Consider the following 15,378-nt stretch of genomic DNA (forward strand, 5'->3'; position numbering starts at 1 on the left):
GGATGCTGCAGTTTCTTCCCACGTTCCAAGATCAAAGGCTGATTGGCCGCTGTAAATTATCCCAGGGTGTAGGTGAATGACAGGAGAGTCGAGGATGAGTTGTACATCCCGTGAGAGTAAAGTGGGAGGGCCAGGAGATAGAGAGTGGCAGTGCGCTGCTGGGAGCTGGCAGGGCCAGAATGGACTGAATGGCTTAATTCTTTGTTCCTAATTGGTTTATTGTTGTCGCATGTACTGAGGTACAGTGAAAAACTTTCACATTCCATCCATACAGATCATTTCAAAACGTCAGTACGTCAAGGTAGTAGAAGGGAAAAGCAATTACAGAATGCAGAATAAAGTGTTACAGTTACAGAGAAAGTGCAGTGCAGGCCGACAATAAGGTGCAAGGGCAGACTGTGAGGTCAAGAGTTCAACTTTAACATACAAGAGGTCAGTTCAAGAGTTGTATAACAGTGGGATAGAAGCTGTCCTTGAGCCTGGCAGTTCAAGCCTTTGTACCTTCTGCCATACGTGGGGGGGGGGGGGGGGGAGAGAGAATATTCGGGGTGGGTGGGGTCTTTGATTATGCTGCCTGCTTCACCAAGGCAGCGAGAAGTGTAGACAGAGTCCATGGAGGGGAGGCTGGTTTCTGTGATTTGTGGACACAGCTCAGCACCTCTGCAGTTTCTTGCGGTCTTGTTTGGAACCGTTGCAGTAAATTATGAGAGATGGGTAGGGAAGGGGAGAGGGGTCTGGGGGAGGGGTTGTTATGGGGAGGGTCCAAGCAGGGATGTTGGAATGGAGGCGGGGGGGGGGGGGTGGAGAGGTGGTTAGTGAGTAAACGGGTTGGTAGCATAGGGAGGGATTGGGGGAAGGGAGGCATGGGTGATGAGATGGTTGGGAAGGGATGGAGGGAGGGTGGGGGTAATGAGGAGGGAGAGGGTGGCAAGGTGAGCCGGCTTCTGATCTCTGACCCCGTCCCTTTTGCCTCCCCGCAGGTCACTCAGCTCGGTCAAGATCTGCAAAGTGAAGTACGTGGTGTGGTCTGGGGACATGACCCACGTGGCTCTCCTGTCCAAGCACGGTGAGTCTGCCTGGGGCGATGGTGCCTTGGGTGGAGAGGAGTTTGGGGGGTGGGGGGGGGGGGGGGGGGGCGTGGAGGCCTGGTCTCGGTATTCCTGCGGGGGGCGGTGATCACCGAGGGATCCAGTAAGGCCCAGGGAGAGTGGCTGGGCTTTGTGCTGCTGGTTGGAACCCCACGGGAGGGATCGAACAGCCGACGTGCATCCTCTAACCCCCCCCCCCCCCCCCCTCTTGCCCCCTCCCCCACCCTGCAGCCATCATGATCTGCAACCGCAAGCTGGAATCTCTCTGCAGCATCCACGAGAACATCAGAGTGAAGAGCGGTGCCTGGGACGAGAGCGGAGTCTTCATCTACACCACAAGCAACCACATCAAATACGCACTCATCTCTGGGTGAGTGTCCGCGGAGCCCCTCGCCCACTGCATCGCCCCGGCTCGCGCTGCGGTGGTTGGAGAGGCAGGCACGATGCTTTGTTAACCGAGGCTCGGAATATACAATCAGGGAGGGGAGGCTGGAACCGTGTCCAACACCAGTTAGAGCACAGCCTCACAGTGGGGACAGTGCTGGTCACCACGTCCCGGGAGAGGTGGGGGTCACATTGGGGGGGGGGGGAGGGGGGTGCGGTTTACAAGAATGTTGCCGGGACTGGAACATTGTCGCTCTGAGGAAAGATCGGAGAGGCCGAGGTTGTTTTCCTGGAACAGAGGAGGCTGATGGGAGGCGATGGAGGGGTGTAAAATGGTGAGGGACCTGTACAGAGTAAATAGAATGTAGAATCCTTCCGTCCCACATAGTCTCCTATTTTTCCATCATTCATGTGTTTACCTAAGAGTCTCTTAAACGTCTTAATATATCTGCCCCCACAATCTCTGCAGGCAGCGTGTTCCACACACCCACCATCTCTGTGTAAAAAAAACTTACCCCTGACATCCATCTTATACCTCCCTCCAGTCACCTTAAAATTATGTCCCCTCGTGTTAGCCATTGTCGCCCTGGGAAAAAGTCTCTGACTGTCCACTCAATCTATGCTTCATCATCATGTACACCTCAATCAAGTCACCTCTCATCCTCCTCGCCAAAGAGAAAAGCCCTGGATCGCTCAACCTATCCTCATAAGATATGCTCTCCAATCCAGGCAACATCCTGGTAAATCTCCTCTGCACCCTCTTTAAAGCTTCCACATCCTTCCTATAATGAGGTGACCAGAACTGAACATAATACCCCAAGTGTAGTCTAACCAGAGTTCTATAGAGCTGCAACATCACCCTGTGGCTCTTGAACTCAATACCCCGACTAATGCGCGGCAACCTTGAGGGATCTATGGACGTGGACCCAAGATCCCTCTGTTCCTCCACACTGCTAAGAGTCCTGCCATTAACCTTGTATTCTGCCTTCAAATTTGATCTCCCGTAGTATGTCACTTCACACTTATCCGGGATGAATGGGAAGGAGCAATTTCCCAGAGCAGAGGGGCAGAGATTTACAGGCACTGGGGCAAGATGTACAGGGGAGAGGAGGGAAGGTGCTTTCTCCAGAGGGTGGGGGTCTGGGACTCGCTTCCTAACAGGGGCAGGAGAGGCGGAGACCCTCCCGGCATGTAAACAGCACCTGGGGTTGGGCTTTTACAGGACCTTCAGGGTTACGGAGCTGGTGCAGGAGGGTGGCGTTTGCTTGGAGGGGGCTCCTTCTGGGCCACCACAGACAGGATGGGCCAAAAGGCCTTCAGTGTTGTAACTACAGAGGTTTCAGCAAGTCTGCCCATGTCCCGCTCCCGACTGAAGGCTGCTGGCCCAGTCTTGGCCCCTCTCGGTCTAACTCCCAGAACCTTCAATACCCTGCAGGGACCACGGGATCATCAGGACCCTGGACCTCCCGATCTACGTCACTAGGGTTAAGGGCAACAGTGTCTACTGCCTGGACAGGGACTGTCGTCCGCGGGTCCTGACCATCGACCCCACTGAGTTCAAGTTCAAGCTGGCTCTGGTCAACCGCAAGTACGACGAGGTGAGTCTGCAGCAGGGACGGGGTTAACTGAGCAGGAGTGCCGCACTAACCTTGAGGCACAATGTTTGAACAGTGTGGTGCCCTTGCCCCTCGGTCTTCCTGAGTCGCTCGTGTGTTCCAAGTTTCCATATTGTTGCTGATATCCGGTCCTGTGAACACCTGAGGGTCTACACTTGTCAAAGTGCTAGGCTCACTCAACCCCACGTGTGTCCCCCACCGCTGACAGCCTGCCTCCATCCTCTCCCTTGGCCTCCACAGGTCCTGCACATGGTTCGGAACGCCAAGCTGGTGGGACAGTCCATCATTGCCTACCTGCAGAAGAAGGGTTACCCGGAGGTGGCACTGCACTTCGTCAAGGACGAGAAAACCAGATTCAGCCTGGCTCTGGAGTGCGGGAATATCGAGGTGAGACCGACCTCTCTCGCTCTCCGCCCCCTCCTATTCTCACTCCCTGCTGTCTTCCATTCCCATTCTCCTACCTCCTCCTCCTCCTCCTCCTCCTCCCACTCTCCCTTTCCATCCCTCGCCACCCCCACTGGTCTCTGTCCTCATCTCCCCAATTTTCTGGCTTCTCTGCCCTCCCACCCCTCTTCCCCATCTCTCTCCTTGTCTCCTCTAGTTCCAGTCCTCGCCTCCGCCTCCACCCCCACCCCATGTCTCCCTGATCTCCTGCTACCCCTCCTACCCCATGTGTCTCTCACCTCTTCTCCTGGTCCTGCCTCTCGCATCCCTCACTTCCTCGCCGGTCTGACCCCGACCCCTCGCCTCTCTGGACAGATCGCCCTGGACGCAGCGAAGGCGTTGGACGAGAAGGGGTGCTGGGAGAAGCTGGGTGAGCTGGCCCTGCTACAGGGCAACCACCAAATCGTGGAGATGTGCTACCAGCGCACCAAGAACTTTGACAAGCTCTCCTTCCTCTACCTCATCACCGGCAACCTGGAGAAGCTGCGCAAGATGATGAAGATCGGTGAGGCCGTGCGTCCAGGGGTGGGCTGGGGAAGGGGGGGGGGGTCGAACATCATGCGCAGCAGCTCGCCCGTGGCCAGTCTCGTACCTGCCTCACCCGGGCACCCTGGTGAACCGGGAGCCGCTGTTCGAGCGACGACTGTCCCCTCCCGGTTCACAGAAGGGAGCGCGACCCTGCGCGGCAGCCGGGCCCGCGTGCGGGACTCCAGCGGTTCACCCGGGAGGCAGCGCGGAGCTCCCTCCAGGACTCCCTCCCGCCAGGCGGCGGTGCTCTGGCACTGTCCGTTCCGCAGTGCGGCCCTCCCTCGGCACCAGCTTGGTTAAGTGTGTGCGGGGCAGATTCACTGAATCCCTAGCCCCTGATCTGTTCCCTTACTGTGTCCCCCTGTAGCTGAGATCCGCAAGGACATGAGTGGACATTACCAGAACGCCCTGTACCTGGGTGACGTGGGAGAGCGGGTTCGCATCCTGAAGAACTGTGGACAGAGTAAGGAAAAATGTTCACCGGCTCCCTGCCCTCTCCGTACCGGCCCCCCCATCCCTCTCCCTCCCGGATCCTCCCCCCCTCTCTCTCCTTCCCACACCCCTGGACCCCTTCTCCTCTCTGTCTCCCTCCCACACCCCCGAACCCTGCTCTCACCCTCCCATACCCTGGACTCTTCGCACCCCACCCCAACTCACTCCACCCCCTGGGTATGGTGGAGGTGTTCTGAACCAGTTGCAAATGGACTGTTTGCCTCCTTCCCCACCCCCCCTCACAGAGTCACTGGCCTACCTGACTGCAGCTACGCATGGATTGGACGAGGAGGCGGAGGCCCTGAGGGCGACCTTCGACCTGGAGAAGGAAACGGTAGGTTTGACTGGCGGCCCCTCCCTGTGTACCGTTCCCTGTTGGACGACCCTGCCCTCACAGTACCTGTCTCTCTCTCTCTCTCTCCTTCCCCCACACCCTGAATGCAGGTGCCGGAGATTGACCCCCACGCCCAGCTGCTGCAGCCCCCGCCCCCCGTCATGCCTCTGGACACTAACTGGCCACTGCTCACAGTCTCCAAGGGCTACTTCGAGGGGAGCATGGCCGGGAGAGGTAGGGAGGGAGGGTTGTCAGACGCCGGTCAGAGAGTCGGCCTCGGAAGGGGTGGGCTCGCGCAGGTGTTGAGGGAGGAGTCAGTCTCGGTGATGGGGCAGTGCCGGGTTGGTTTCGTCGCCTCGGAGCGGGAGGGACCCTTGATGCACTTGGTGGCTCGCTGCCCACCTCAGTGTAATAGCCAAGCCAGGGAGCCGCCCTCCCTTTCGCCTCTCGGGGTCAAGTCACATCGAGTTTAGTGTCATGTGCAAAAGTCCAGTGAAGTGCAGGTACAATGAAAAACTTGCAGCAGCCTCACACACAAAATGCTGGAGGAACTCAGTAGGTCAGGCACCATCTGTGGAGGGAAATAAACAGTCAACGTTTCGGGTCGAGACCCTTCAGCCTCACAGGAACGTAGATTCAGACAACAGAACATAAATTGTACAAGGTAGTGAAAAGACAACAAAACCTTCGTGCAAAAATTAACACAATCGATGTTGGTGCAAGAGGACCATAGTGTTCCGTTGCTGAGGTGGGGTTAGTGTTGTGCAGGTCAGCTCAAGAACCTGATGGCTGTAGGAAAGTAGCTGTTCCTGAAGCTGCTGGTGTAGAAGTGTAGAAGTCTGTTGGAGTGTTCAGTGACGTGCCACGGCTCCTCAAGTTTCACAGAAAGTAGAGGCGTCAGTATGTCTTCTTCGTGATGGGTGGGAGGTTGGTGTCATAGGGTGGACTCTCTTCCTGGACCCAATATTCACCCCCCAATACCTTTCTCCCGACACAGGCAAGGGAGGCCAGCTCGCCATTGACCAGCTGGCCATGGAGAGTTCCGGAACAGGCGGCTGGGAGGAGGACACCGAGCTCCTGCTGGACGAGGGTGAGGGTCTGCTGGGGCAGGGGGTCGGGAGGATATCCCTGGGGGCGGGAGGGGTGTTGGTGAACCCGGCACTGCTGTCAGAAGGATGTGATGGTGCTGGAGAGGGTGCAGAGGCGATTCGTCGGGATGTTGCCTGGGATGGAGCGTTTCCAAGAGAGACCGGAGAGGTCGGGACTGGTTTCCCCGGAGCAGAGAAAGTCAAGTGGGGGACACGATTGAGGTACATAAGATTATGCAGGGTATAGATAGAATAGACTGCAGGAAATTGTTGCCCATATCTAGAGGATAAAGGTTTAAGGTAAGTGGGAATAGATATCTCCCCTCTGAGAAAAGGGGACCACCTTGACCCAGAGAGTGGTAAGTACTTGGAATTCCCGGACTGAAGAGTGGTTGAAGCTGGGTGGCTGACAGCATTTAAGAGGCGTCTAGGTGTACCAGCAGGCACGGTAGTGTAGCGGCTAGCATAACGCTTCACAGCGCCAGCAGCCCCGGTTCAATTCTGGCCCGTGTCTGTAAGGAGCTTGTACGTTCTCCCTGTGTCTGCGCGGGTTTCCTCCGGGTGCTCCGGTTTCCTCCCACGTTCCAAAGACGTACATGTTAGAAAGTTGTGGGCATGCTATGTTGGCGCCGGAAGTATGGTGACACTTGCAGGCTGCCCCCAGAACACACTACGCAAAAGATGCATTTCACTGTGTGTTTTGATGTACATGTGACTAATAAAAGATGTCTTATGAGCACTTGAATATTTAGGTGCTGAGGGCTATGGGCCAGGTGCTGAAAATGGGAAGGGTGCCCACTGGTTGGGCTGAATGGCCTGTTTCTGTATGCTGTACAATTTGGTGACTGACACTCTGGTCTCTCGTGGAGCGTTTTCACCTTCACTTTTCCCATAGCTCCTTGATGTCACACTCGAGGACGGTCACTCTTACCTCGCCTCTTGAGATTTGGAGCAGGGAGTCTTTGGTAAAACTTGAACTGACAGTTTCATTCACTTTGCTGATTGAAAGAAGACTTATCTAGATTGGATTCATCCTTTTTCTGTGAATAGGACACACCCGGGCAATATTCCACATTGCCAGTGGGTGTCGGTGCTGTAAATGTCCTGGAATAGCTTGGCCAGAGATGCAGCTAGTTCTGGAGCACAGATCTTCAGTACCACAGCTGGGCCCGTAACTGTTGCTGTATCCAGTGCTCTCAGCTGTTTCCTGATATCACGACGAGTGGACTGAATTAACTGGATTCTCTCCCCCTCCACCGATTGACAGATGGCTTTGTGGATGCTGGCGATGGATTTGGAGAGGAGGCAGCCAAGGCCACTGAGGAAGGAGGAGGCTGGGACGTGGAGGAGGATCTGGACTTGCCTCCCGAACTGGTAAGCATCCTGTGCCTCCGGAAATTGAAAATAAAACCAGCGGTCTGCACCCTCTGCTCCTGCTGCAGGGTGTGAGCTCGGGCCCTGACCTCCGTCAGTCTTGCCATTGGCTGGATTTGACCCTGCAAGTGTGCAAAGGTCGAGTCTCCAGCCGCCTGTCACTTCTGCGGCCGGGAGGAGACAGTGTACCATGCGTCCGTGGAGTGCGAGAGGCCGCAGCCCCTCTTTGCGTATCTGAAGGGGCTGCTGCTTAAGTTCTGGCTGCACTTCAGCCCGACGCTGTTGGTTTACGGGGCACCCGGTGCGGGGAGGGGCGCGCGGAGGATCTCCTGGTGGGTCTCCTGCTGGGCCTGGCCAAGCTGGCCATCCACGGGACACCGCGGCGGGCGACCAAGGGTTCTGGCCAGTCTGCCTGCCTGCCTTCCGTGCTTACGTGCGCGCGCAGGTGTGTTTAGAGAGGGAGCACGCGGTTTCCGCGGGCACCCTAGCTGAGTTCTGCGCTCGGTGGGCCCCTCGGGGGATCGCGTGTGTCATGGACGGTACAAACGCGATTCTTATTTGAAGTGTTGGGTGTTGTTTAACGGGTGTAGCGTTGCGTGTGTGTTTTATTAGTATTAATTTGCATTCTCTGCTGTAGTGTGTCGTTGCTTAGTTTCTTCTTTTCTGTATTAGATGTAGTGTATTGACACTGGCCGTCTTTTTGTAGTGCTTTTAGTGAATAAATGTTATTAATAAAAAGAAAGGTTGAGTCTCCAGTCCCCTTCTGAGCTTCCTGGCCACCTCTGACTAGCCTCTCTGACCCTGTGCCGTTGGGTATCTCGTTGACAGGAACTCAGTGGGAGTGGAGGAGGACCCTCGGATGGATTCTTTGTCTCACCCTCCCGAGGGAGCAGCCCTGCGCAGGTAGGTGACATGGGCGGTGGGTATCGCTGACCCTTGGACGGTGGTATTGGCTGGGCTGTACGTCTGACAAGAGTCTTCTCGGTGCAGAAAGGCAGCCAGTCTTGCTGACGTCAAGCCCCGTGCAGGGGTTGGCCAGCGGCCTGACTGACGTCAAAACCCGGCACAAAACTGCGTTATTCCAGCAGTCGTTGCTATTCTGCACATAAAATGGCCACCAGGGGCTGTAGCTGTCCAGTCCATAAAATGGCTGCCAGCACTGTTGGCTTTGTAACTTGTAGACAGAACAAGCACCAGCCACAACTTACACAGAATGGGCATCAGTCTTGCTGCCATCACAACCATCTACGTGTGCAGTGATCTCCCGGGATGTTACTCGGGCACAAAATGGCTCTCTGTCATGCTGACATAACAAGATGGCCGTCAGTCTGTCAGAAGCCCAGATTCTGACCGGCCACCATGGTGGGGAGCGGAGGAGCGGGAGATCCTGTCTTTTGTACAGATCGCTGTTTGGCTCCAATCACCTCCGCCCCTTGATTTTGTGATGGCCCTGCATTCGTTGCCTCTCAAGGCATATATCCTGTGGGCACCCTGTGTGAGGGTGAAGGGTGGTGATCATGTGGTGACGAAAGGGGTGGGTGAGGGGCTCCTACCCAGAGACTCCATGATGCAAATTAATCTTCTCCCATTTACCCTTTCCCTAAACATCCCTCGGATTTGTTTCTCCCTACTCCCCACCTCTTCCACTCACCTCCTCCTCCCTCTCGCACCTCTCTGTCCCTCCTCACTCCCTCCTGCTCCTTGCTCCCCCTCGCGTCTCTCTCCCTCACTCCTGCCCTTTCCCGTTCTCTCATGCCCCTCCTTGCTGCAGGTTTGGTGCAATAACTCCCAGCTGCCAGCCGATCACCTTGTGGCAGGATCCTTCGAGACCGCGGCTCGGGTAAGTCCCCTCCTGCCATCTTGTGGGGAGATCTGTCCAGGCCTTGGGGTGGGCTGGTGTGTGTTGTACAGAGTGCAGTAATCATTTGTTTCCTTCTCTTTTACTCCACCTCTTCCTCCCTTCAGTTGCTTCATGACCAGGTTGGGGTCACAAACTTCGGCCCCCTCAAAAGTCTCTTCCTGCAGTCGTTCGCCCGTGGCTGCTCCGTGTTCCAGGCCCTGCCATGCCTGCCTGCCATGTACGGGTACCCCCAGCGCAACTGGTGAGTGATGGGCATGTGTCGTGGGGTGTGGGGAAAGTCCTGTTATCTTCCACACTTCTTCCTCTCCTGAACTTCCACCCTCTCTCTCTTTCCCCCCACCCCTCTCCACTGAGACGTTAAATGTAAAGTGTTCAGCCAGCTTTCTCTGTCGTAATTCATTGTCCACAAAATGGCTGCTGACCCTGTTAATGCTGTCACTTAGTTGACAAAATGGCCCCTTGACCCACTAACAACATCAATCGACGGACAAAATGGCTGCCTGTAAGTTGTGGCTCTGGCGTTTGCTGATCCATTAAACAGTCCACAACATAGATGCCGGACCTGGTCGTGAACATCGCAGGCTTGGAGCCAGCAGTTGGCACCCCATGGTAGGTATGCAATAGCTGCCAGATCTGGTGACTGCCCCCCCCCGACACTCCTCGGGAGTGGGCAGAAATGACCCAGACACACCTGACAGCGTCAAATGGCGGCCCGTTGAGTTGGGATCTCCACTCAGCCCACACAAATTGATTCCTGCAACACCTGATGTCACCTCTTGGCCTGCAGAAAAGGGACGAGTGCCACTTGGTGTGTATGAAACAGCCCCCATGCTGCTGCCATTGTCACCTAAAGTCACACAACACAAATAAAGGCGCCTCGGCCTACCACTTCCATACTGAACATCAAGTACCCATCTGCACGAAACCCATGTCCCAGCATTTGCTTGTAGCCTTTTATCCTTGGTGATTCAAGTTATGGGCTAGACACCAATTAAATGTTGTGAGAGTCTCTGTCTCCAACACATCCTTGGGCGGTGTGCTCCAGCTTCCAACCACCCTCTGGATGAAAACATTCCCCTTCAGATCCCCTCTTGCCCCTTATCCTAAACCTATGCCCTGTGGTTTTAGATACCTCTGCTACGGGGAGAAAGTTTTCTATCTATGCCCCTCATTAATTTATATACCTTTGTTAGGGCCTCCTCTGCTCTGGGGAAAACAAACCCATGCTCTCCTTGTGACTGAAATGCTCCAGTCCAGCAATCTGCTGTGCATCCTCTTCAGTGCAGTCAATTCCTTCCTATAGCGCGATGACTGTTACAGATTTTAGTTCACCAGCAGTGGCCTAACCAACATTTACTAAAGTTGTACCATAACCTCCCTGTTCTTGTATTCCATGCCCCAGCTAATGAAGGCAAATATCCTGTAGGATTTCTTCATCTTTTCGAATTGTGCTACCACCTTCAGGGATCCTTGGATTTGTACGCCAAAGTCCCTCTGTTCTCTGTACTCCCTGGGGTCCTATCGTTCACCATGTATGTTCTCCCCATAATATTCCTCCCAAAGTGCATCACCTCACCTTTATCAGGATTAAATTCCACCTGTCATCGCTCTGCTTATCTTAACAACTGATCAGTATCATCCTGTGTGGAATCCTCACTGTATACAACACAAATTCTTGTGCGGAGACTCACACCAGACTGCAGATGCTGTAATTTGAAGCAAAAATCAATGTGCTGGAGGAACTCGTGGATCGAGCAGCATTGTGTCATCTGCAGCCTGTGTTGATATCCAAATCATTAATCTGTAGTCTGGGTCCCAGCACTGATCCCTGTGATGCACCACTGGTCACAGTTACCCCCTCACCCCCTGCCTCCTCCCACCAGGGCAGTTCTGATGTGGTTTGTATGGGGGGGGGGGGTGGGGTACGACACGACGACTCACCCGTCCGCTTGGGCCCTTGCAGGAAGGAGGCGGGCCTGAAGAACGGGCTGCCGGCCGTGGGGCTGAAGCTGGCCGACCTGATCCAGCGGCTGCAGCTGTGCTACCAGCTGACCACCGCTGGCAAGTTCGAGGAGGCCGTCGAGAGGTTCCGAGCCATCCTGCTCAGTGTACCCCTGCTGGTGGTGGAGAGCAAGCAGGAAATCGCCGAGGTGAGGGAGGCGGGGGGGTTGGTGAGGATTGAGGGGTAAAGAGGTGTAGGAGCGGGGGGGGGGGATCTGGGGAGGGATCGGGGGAGGGCGGGATAGGGGGCTGTGCATGTTTTATGTGAGGGGGTTAACAGAAGCTGAGCAGGAGAGGAGACAGTGAGGCGAGGTAGCGAGCCAGTGTTTAAGGGAGGGTGGGGGATGGGGTTGCGGGCTGGTCTGTGTAGGGTGGGTGGGCCTGGGTGAGGGGCCGTCAAGATCCAGGAGCCTGGCTGACCACCCGTCCTCAAGCCGTCGCCTTCTCTGTCCCCTTAGGCCCAGCAGCTGATCACCATCTGCCGGGAATACATCGTGGGCCTCAGCATGGAGAGCGAGCGCAAGAGGCTGCCCAAGGACACACTGGAGCAGCAGAAGAGGATCTGTGAGGTGGGCCCGAGATCACCCGCTCGTGTTCCCACCCCCCCCAACCCATCAATCTCCTTCCATCCCCGTGGGACCTAGGCATTTGCCAGGATGATCGTGGGGCCTTGCTGCAGCTCAGGGGCCTGAGCTGAGGAAATAGCCTGGGCCTGGCCTGTGCTGTCAGGCCTCAGTAGTGCTGACTGTGGGCCGGGCTAACTGGCCGTAAGCACGCGCGATGGTCTCAGCCTTCTCTAGGGTGTGCGCACGGTCCTGGTGCGTCGTTGGTGTTGTTAACCTTGCAGAGACCCACACTGGAGCCTGGGTCTTGCCCAAAGACTCCACGCATCTCCCCTCCCTTACCAGTTTTCTTGCTCTCTCCTCTTCCAAGATGGCTGCCTACTTCACCCACTGCAACCTCCAACCGGTACACATGATCCTGGTGCTCAGGACTGCTGTCAACCTCTTCTTCAAGCTGAAGAACTTCAAGACCGCGGCCTCGTTCGCCGGAAGGCTCCTGGAGCTCGGCCCCAAGCCTGAAGTGGGACAACAGGTAACGTCTTCGGTAGCTGGGTGGGGGCTCGCATTTAGGCTGCTGTGGGAGAAGGTCGCTTGTCCTTGAGCTTGGGAATGCCCGAGAAATGGGGGGGGGAGACATTTGGTGATGCGCAGGAACAGAGGGAGTGACAGTTAACTGAAAGGGTCGATGCTTTGTTGACTGGGGCTCAGAGTATAAGAGCAATAAGACCACTCACTGTGTAGGGTTCTCCCTCCCAGAGCGGAGGGCAGAAGGAGGCATGGTCCTCCAGCTGTGCTCTAAATCGAGGCAGCTGGACGGCCTGTCCCTCCCCACCCTCTCTCCAGGCTCGAAGAACGAGAGGCGATCGCCTTCCATTGCAGCTGGGCCCCACACCTCCCTGGGACGGAGAATTCTACAGATCTTGGAGAAGGAATCCCCTCCTCCCCTCAGAATTCCATCCTAATTGGGCAGTCCTTCATTCCGAGACTGTGCCCCCTTGTTCCAGACTCCCTCACCTCAGAACCTCTCTCTCTACCAAACTCCAGTGAGTGTCCACCCAACCTGCTCAACTCTCCCTCCCAGGAATCCACCTTCTGCAAACTGCCCCCAGTGTACGTCTCCACCCTTGGACCTTGCCTCAGGTACAATCTCATCAAAGCTCTGTGAGACCTGCCCACTGTTACACTCCTTCCCCTTTGTAACCAAGGCCAACGTTGTGTGTCTCTGTTCTGACTATCGATGATGTGGGGGCAATGTCCTGGAGGGAGTGCCACAGAGTCCGCTGTGCCAGGCACGGGCACTGGGGCTTAGTGCCTTGGTTTGGCAATCCCGGGCTCCACCCTCTCTGCAGAGCCTTCTCCCCCGCCGTGGAGCAGGCAGCACCGGCTCTCTGCCACTAAACCTGACCTCTGTCCCTCTCTCCGCAGACACGCAAGATCCTAGCCGCTTGCGAGAAGACGCCTACCGATGCCCATCAGCTCAACTATGACATGCATAACCCCTTCGATGTCTGTGCTGCGACGTACAAACCCATCTACAGGTAGCTGGGGGGGGGTGGCCTGGACTGTGGGGTGGGGGTGGGAGGGGAGTGGGCAGTGTGGATCCAGACTGTGGTGGCGTTGCAAGGGATGGGACTCCTCACTTCTCAGCTACGCCAACCTCCTCTCGCTCTTTCCTCTGTGCCCTTCCCCCTCCCCCCCCCAACAATTGTGAATCCACCCCACTCCTGTTTCTCCCTCGTCCCACTGGCCCTCGCGTGCTGCACCAGTGACATTGTTTCAGAGGTAGCTGATTGGCCAGGACTGTGCGTACACTGCCCCTGGCGTTTGAGCGTCTCCTGGAATTCACGCCATCCACCAGGAAATCCAAATTATTCCAGTTTTTCTGTTCCAAATTAATCTCCAATTATTCCTGTTGCTAGGGGAAAGCCAGTTGAAAAGTGCCCGCTGAGTGGAGCCTGCTACAGCCCGGAGTTCAAGGGTCAGATCTGCAGAGTGACCATGGTACGTAACAGCAGACAGATTTAACAAAGCAGTGGGAGACAATGGTCAGTGTACAGATATCCCCCTGAGAGAGAGGGACTGAGAGAGACTGGTCAGTGTACAGAGATCCCCCTGAGAGGGAGGGACTGAGAGACACTGGTCAGTGTACAGATATCCCCCTGAGAGAGAGGGACTGAGACACTGATCAGTGTTCAGATATAAATGAAAAACATGATGGTGCTGGAGGAACTCAGCAGGCCAGGCAGCATCCATGGAGAAAAGCAGGCGGTCAGTGTTTCAGGTCAGGACCCTTGTTTTTTTAAATTTTATTTACAGCGTGGTAACAGGCCCTTCCGGCCCAAGAAGTCTGTGCCGCCCATTTTAAACCCAATTAACCTACCGTCTTTGCAATGTGGGTGGAAACCCACGCAGACACGGGAGAACATACAAACTCCTTACAGACAGCGACGGGAATTGAACCCCGATCGCTGGCGCTGTAATAGCATCGCGCTAACCGCTACGCTACCGTGAGGCAAAAGCAAGTTCTCTCCACCGATGCTGCCTGGCCTGCTGAGTTCCTTCAGCATCATCGTGTTTTTCATCTGGATTGCAGCATCTGCAGTCCTTTGGTTCTCTAGTGTACAGCTGTATCCCTGTAGCTCCCTGTTAACCTGCTCTGGTTTGTATTCCAGGTGACTGAAATTGGTAAGGATGTGATCGGTCTCCGTATCAGCTCTCTGCAGTTCCGCTGAGCTCCCCAAGTGTTGATCGTTTCTCCTGCACCCAGCATTTGCAGTTGCTCGCTACCTGATATGTTTGCAATTTTCATGTGTTGCTCTCTGTTTCTGTAAAACTAATATTTAGAAATCGATGTCTGCAGTTGCATTCCATGTCATTTTGTAATCCACCTCCAGGTTTCCCTGTCTCCCTCCACCCACTTCCTGGATTTCTGACCACCCCATTTCCAATCCCTACCTAGGAATACTGCTCCCAGATTTCCAAACAACCTCTCACCCCCCAACCCCCCGTGTCCAATTTCCACTTTTCCAGCTGTCTGCGTTTCAAATCCTCGTCTTGTATCTGGCTCCAGGTTTTCTGGCCTGCCTATGCATTGGATCCAGCTTTTCTAAACCGACCCAGAGGACTTCACAACTGCATGTGTTCTAAACCCCACACCCTCCGTATTGTAGTCCTGTTCCTGGTCTTCTTGTCCCCCTACTCCCCCTATTCCGATTGTGATTTTCTGGCTTTCCACCTCGCTCTTTCTGTACAGAGATCTGTTCCTGGCCCAACTCCAGCTCCGTGTTCCCTGATTCCGCTCCGGTGTGATTCCTGGATTTCCAGCTAGCTCTACAGCTCCGGCTCCTGTTGGACCATTTCCGTGTTTTCCGGGCTCGCACTCCGTTCCAACTCACCCGACCGATCCCAAATCCAGATTCCAGCGTGTCCCACCCGCGATTTTGAGATCCGGGCCAGGTTTTCCAGCGGATCCTTTCACCCCCTTCGCTCCACTTCCAGGGCTGTACCCCCACCCCGGCTTTTCCAGCCCCCAGTGTGGTTGCAACAGCTTAAACTACCCCCCCCCCCCAAAGCTTAACAAGTCAAAATAAAGTATTAATGCGGCA

At 55.4% G+C, this 15,378-nt stretch overlaps 1 protein-coding gene across 1 annotated transcript in view; it reads left to right on the top strand.

The window, feature by feature from the left end:
• Nucleotides 1-15,378, top strand: part of copa (COPI coat complex subunit alpha) — a 68,974-nt gene extending 53,596 nt beyond the window's left edge. Inside the window, exons 17-35 of the mRNA XM_052034866.1 lie at nucleotides 981-1,066; nucleotides 1,320-1,458; nucleotides 2,908-3,070; nucleotides 3,329-3,475; nucleotides 3,848-4,037; nucleotides 4,428-4,523; nucleotides 4,798-4,886; nucleotides 4,997-5,120; nucleotides 5,884-5,976; nucleotides 7,242-7,348; nucleotides 8,177-8,251; nucleotides 9,120-9,188; nucleotides 9,314-9,450; nucleotides 11,173-11,359; nucleotides 11,669-11,779; nucleotides 12,144-12,305; nucleotides 13,199-13,311; nucleotides 13,693-13,774; nucleotides 14,446-15,378. Of these exons, the coding sequence (XP_051890826.1) occupies nucleotides 981-1,066; nucleotides 1,320-1,458; nucleotides 2,908-3,070; nucleotides 3,329-3,475; nucleotides 3,848-4,037; nucleotides 4,428-4,523; nucleotides 4,798-4,886; nucleotides 4,997-5,120; nucleotides 5,884-5,976; nucleotides 7,242-7,348; nucleotides 8,177-8,251; nucleotides 9,120-9,188; nucleotides 9,314-9,450; nucleotides 11,173-11,359; nucleotides 11,669-11,779; nucleotides 12,144-12,305; nucleotides 13,199-13,311; nucleotides 13,693-13,774; nucleotides 14,446-14,505 (2,230 nt within the window). The 3' untranslated portion in view covers nucleotides 14,506-15,378. The remainder of the gene's footprint in view (nucleotides 1-980; nucleotides 1,067-1,319; nucleotides 1,459-2,907; nucleotides 3,071-3,328; nucleotides 3,476-3,847; nucleotides 4,038-4,427; nucleotides 4,524-4,797; nucleotides 4,887-4,996; nucleotides 5,121-5,883; nucleotides 5,977-7,241; nucleotides 7,349-8,176; nucleotides 8,252-9,119; nucleotides 9,189-9,313; nucleotides 9,451-11,172; nucleotides 11,360-11,668; nucleotides 11,780-12,143; nucleotides 12,306-13,198; nucleotides 13,312-13,692; nucleotides 13,775-14,445) is intronic.

The sequence above is a fragment of the Pristis pectinata genome, chromosome 20 (assembly GCF_009764475.1).
Source record: "Pristis pectinata isolate sPriPec2 chromosome 20, sPriPec2.1.pri, whole genome shotgun sequence".
Classification (NCBI taxonomy): Eukaryota; Metazoa; Chordata; class Chondrichthyes; order Rhinopristiformes; family Pristidae; genus Pristis; species Pristis pectinata.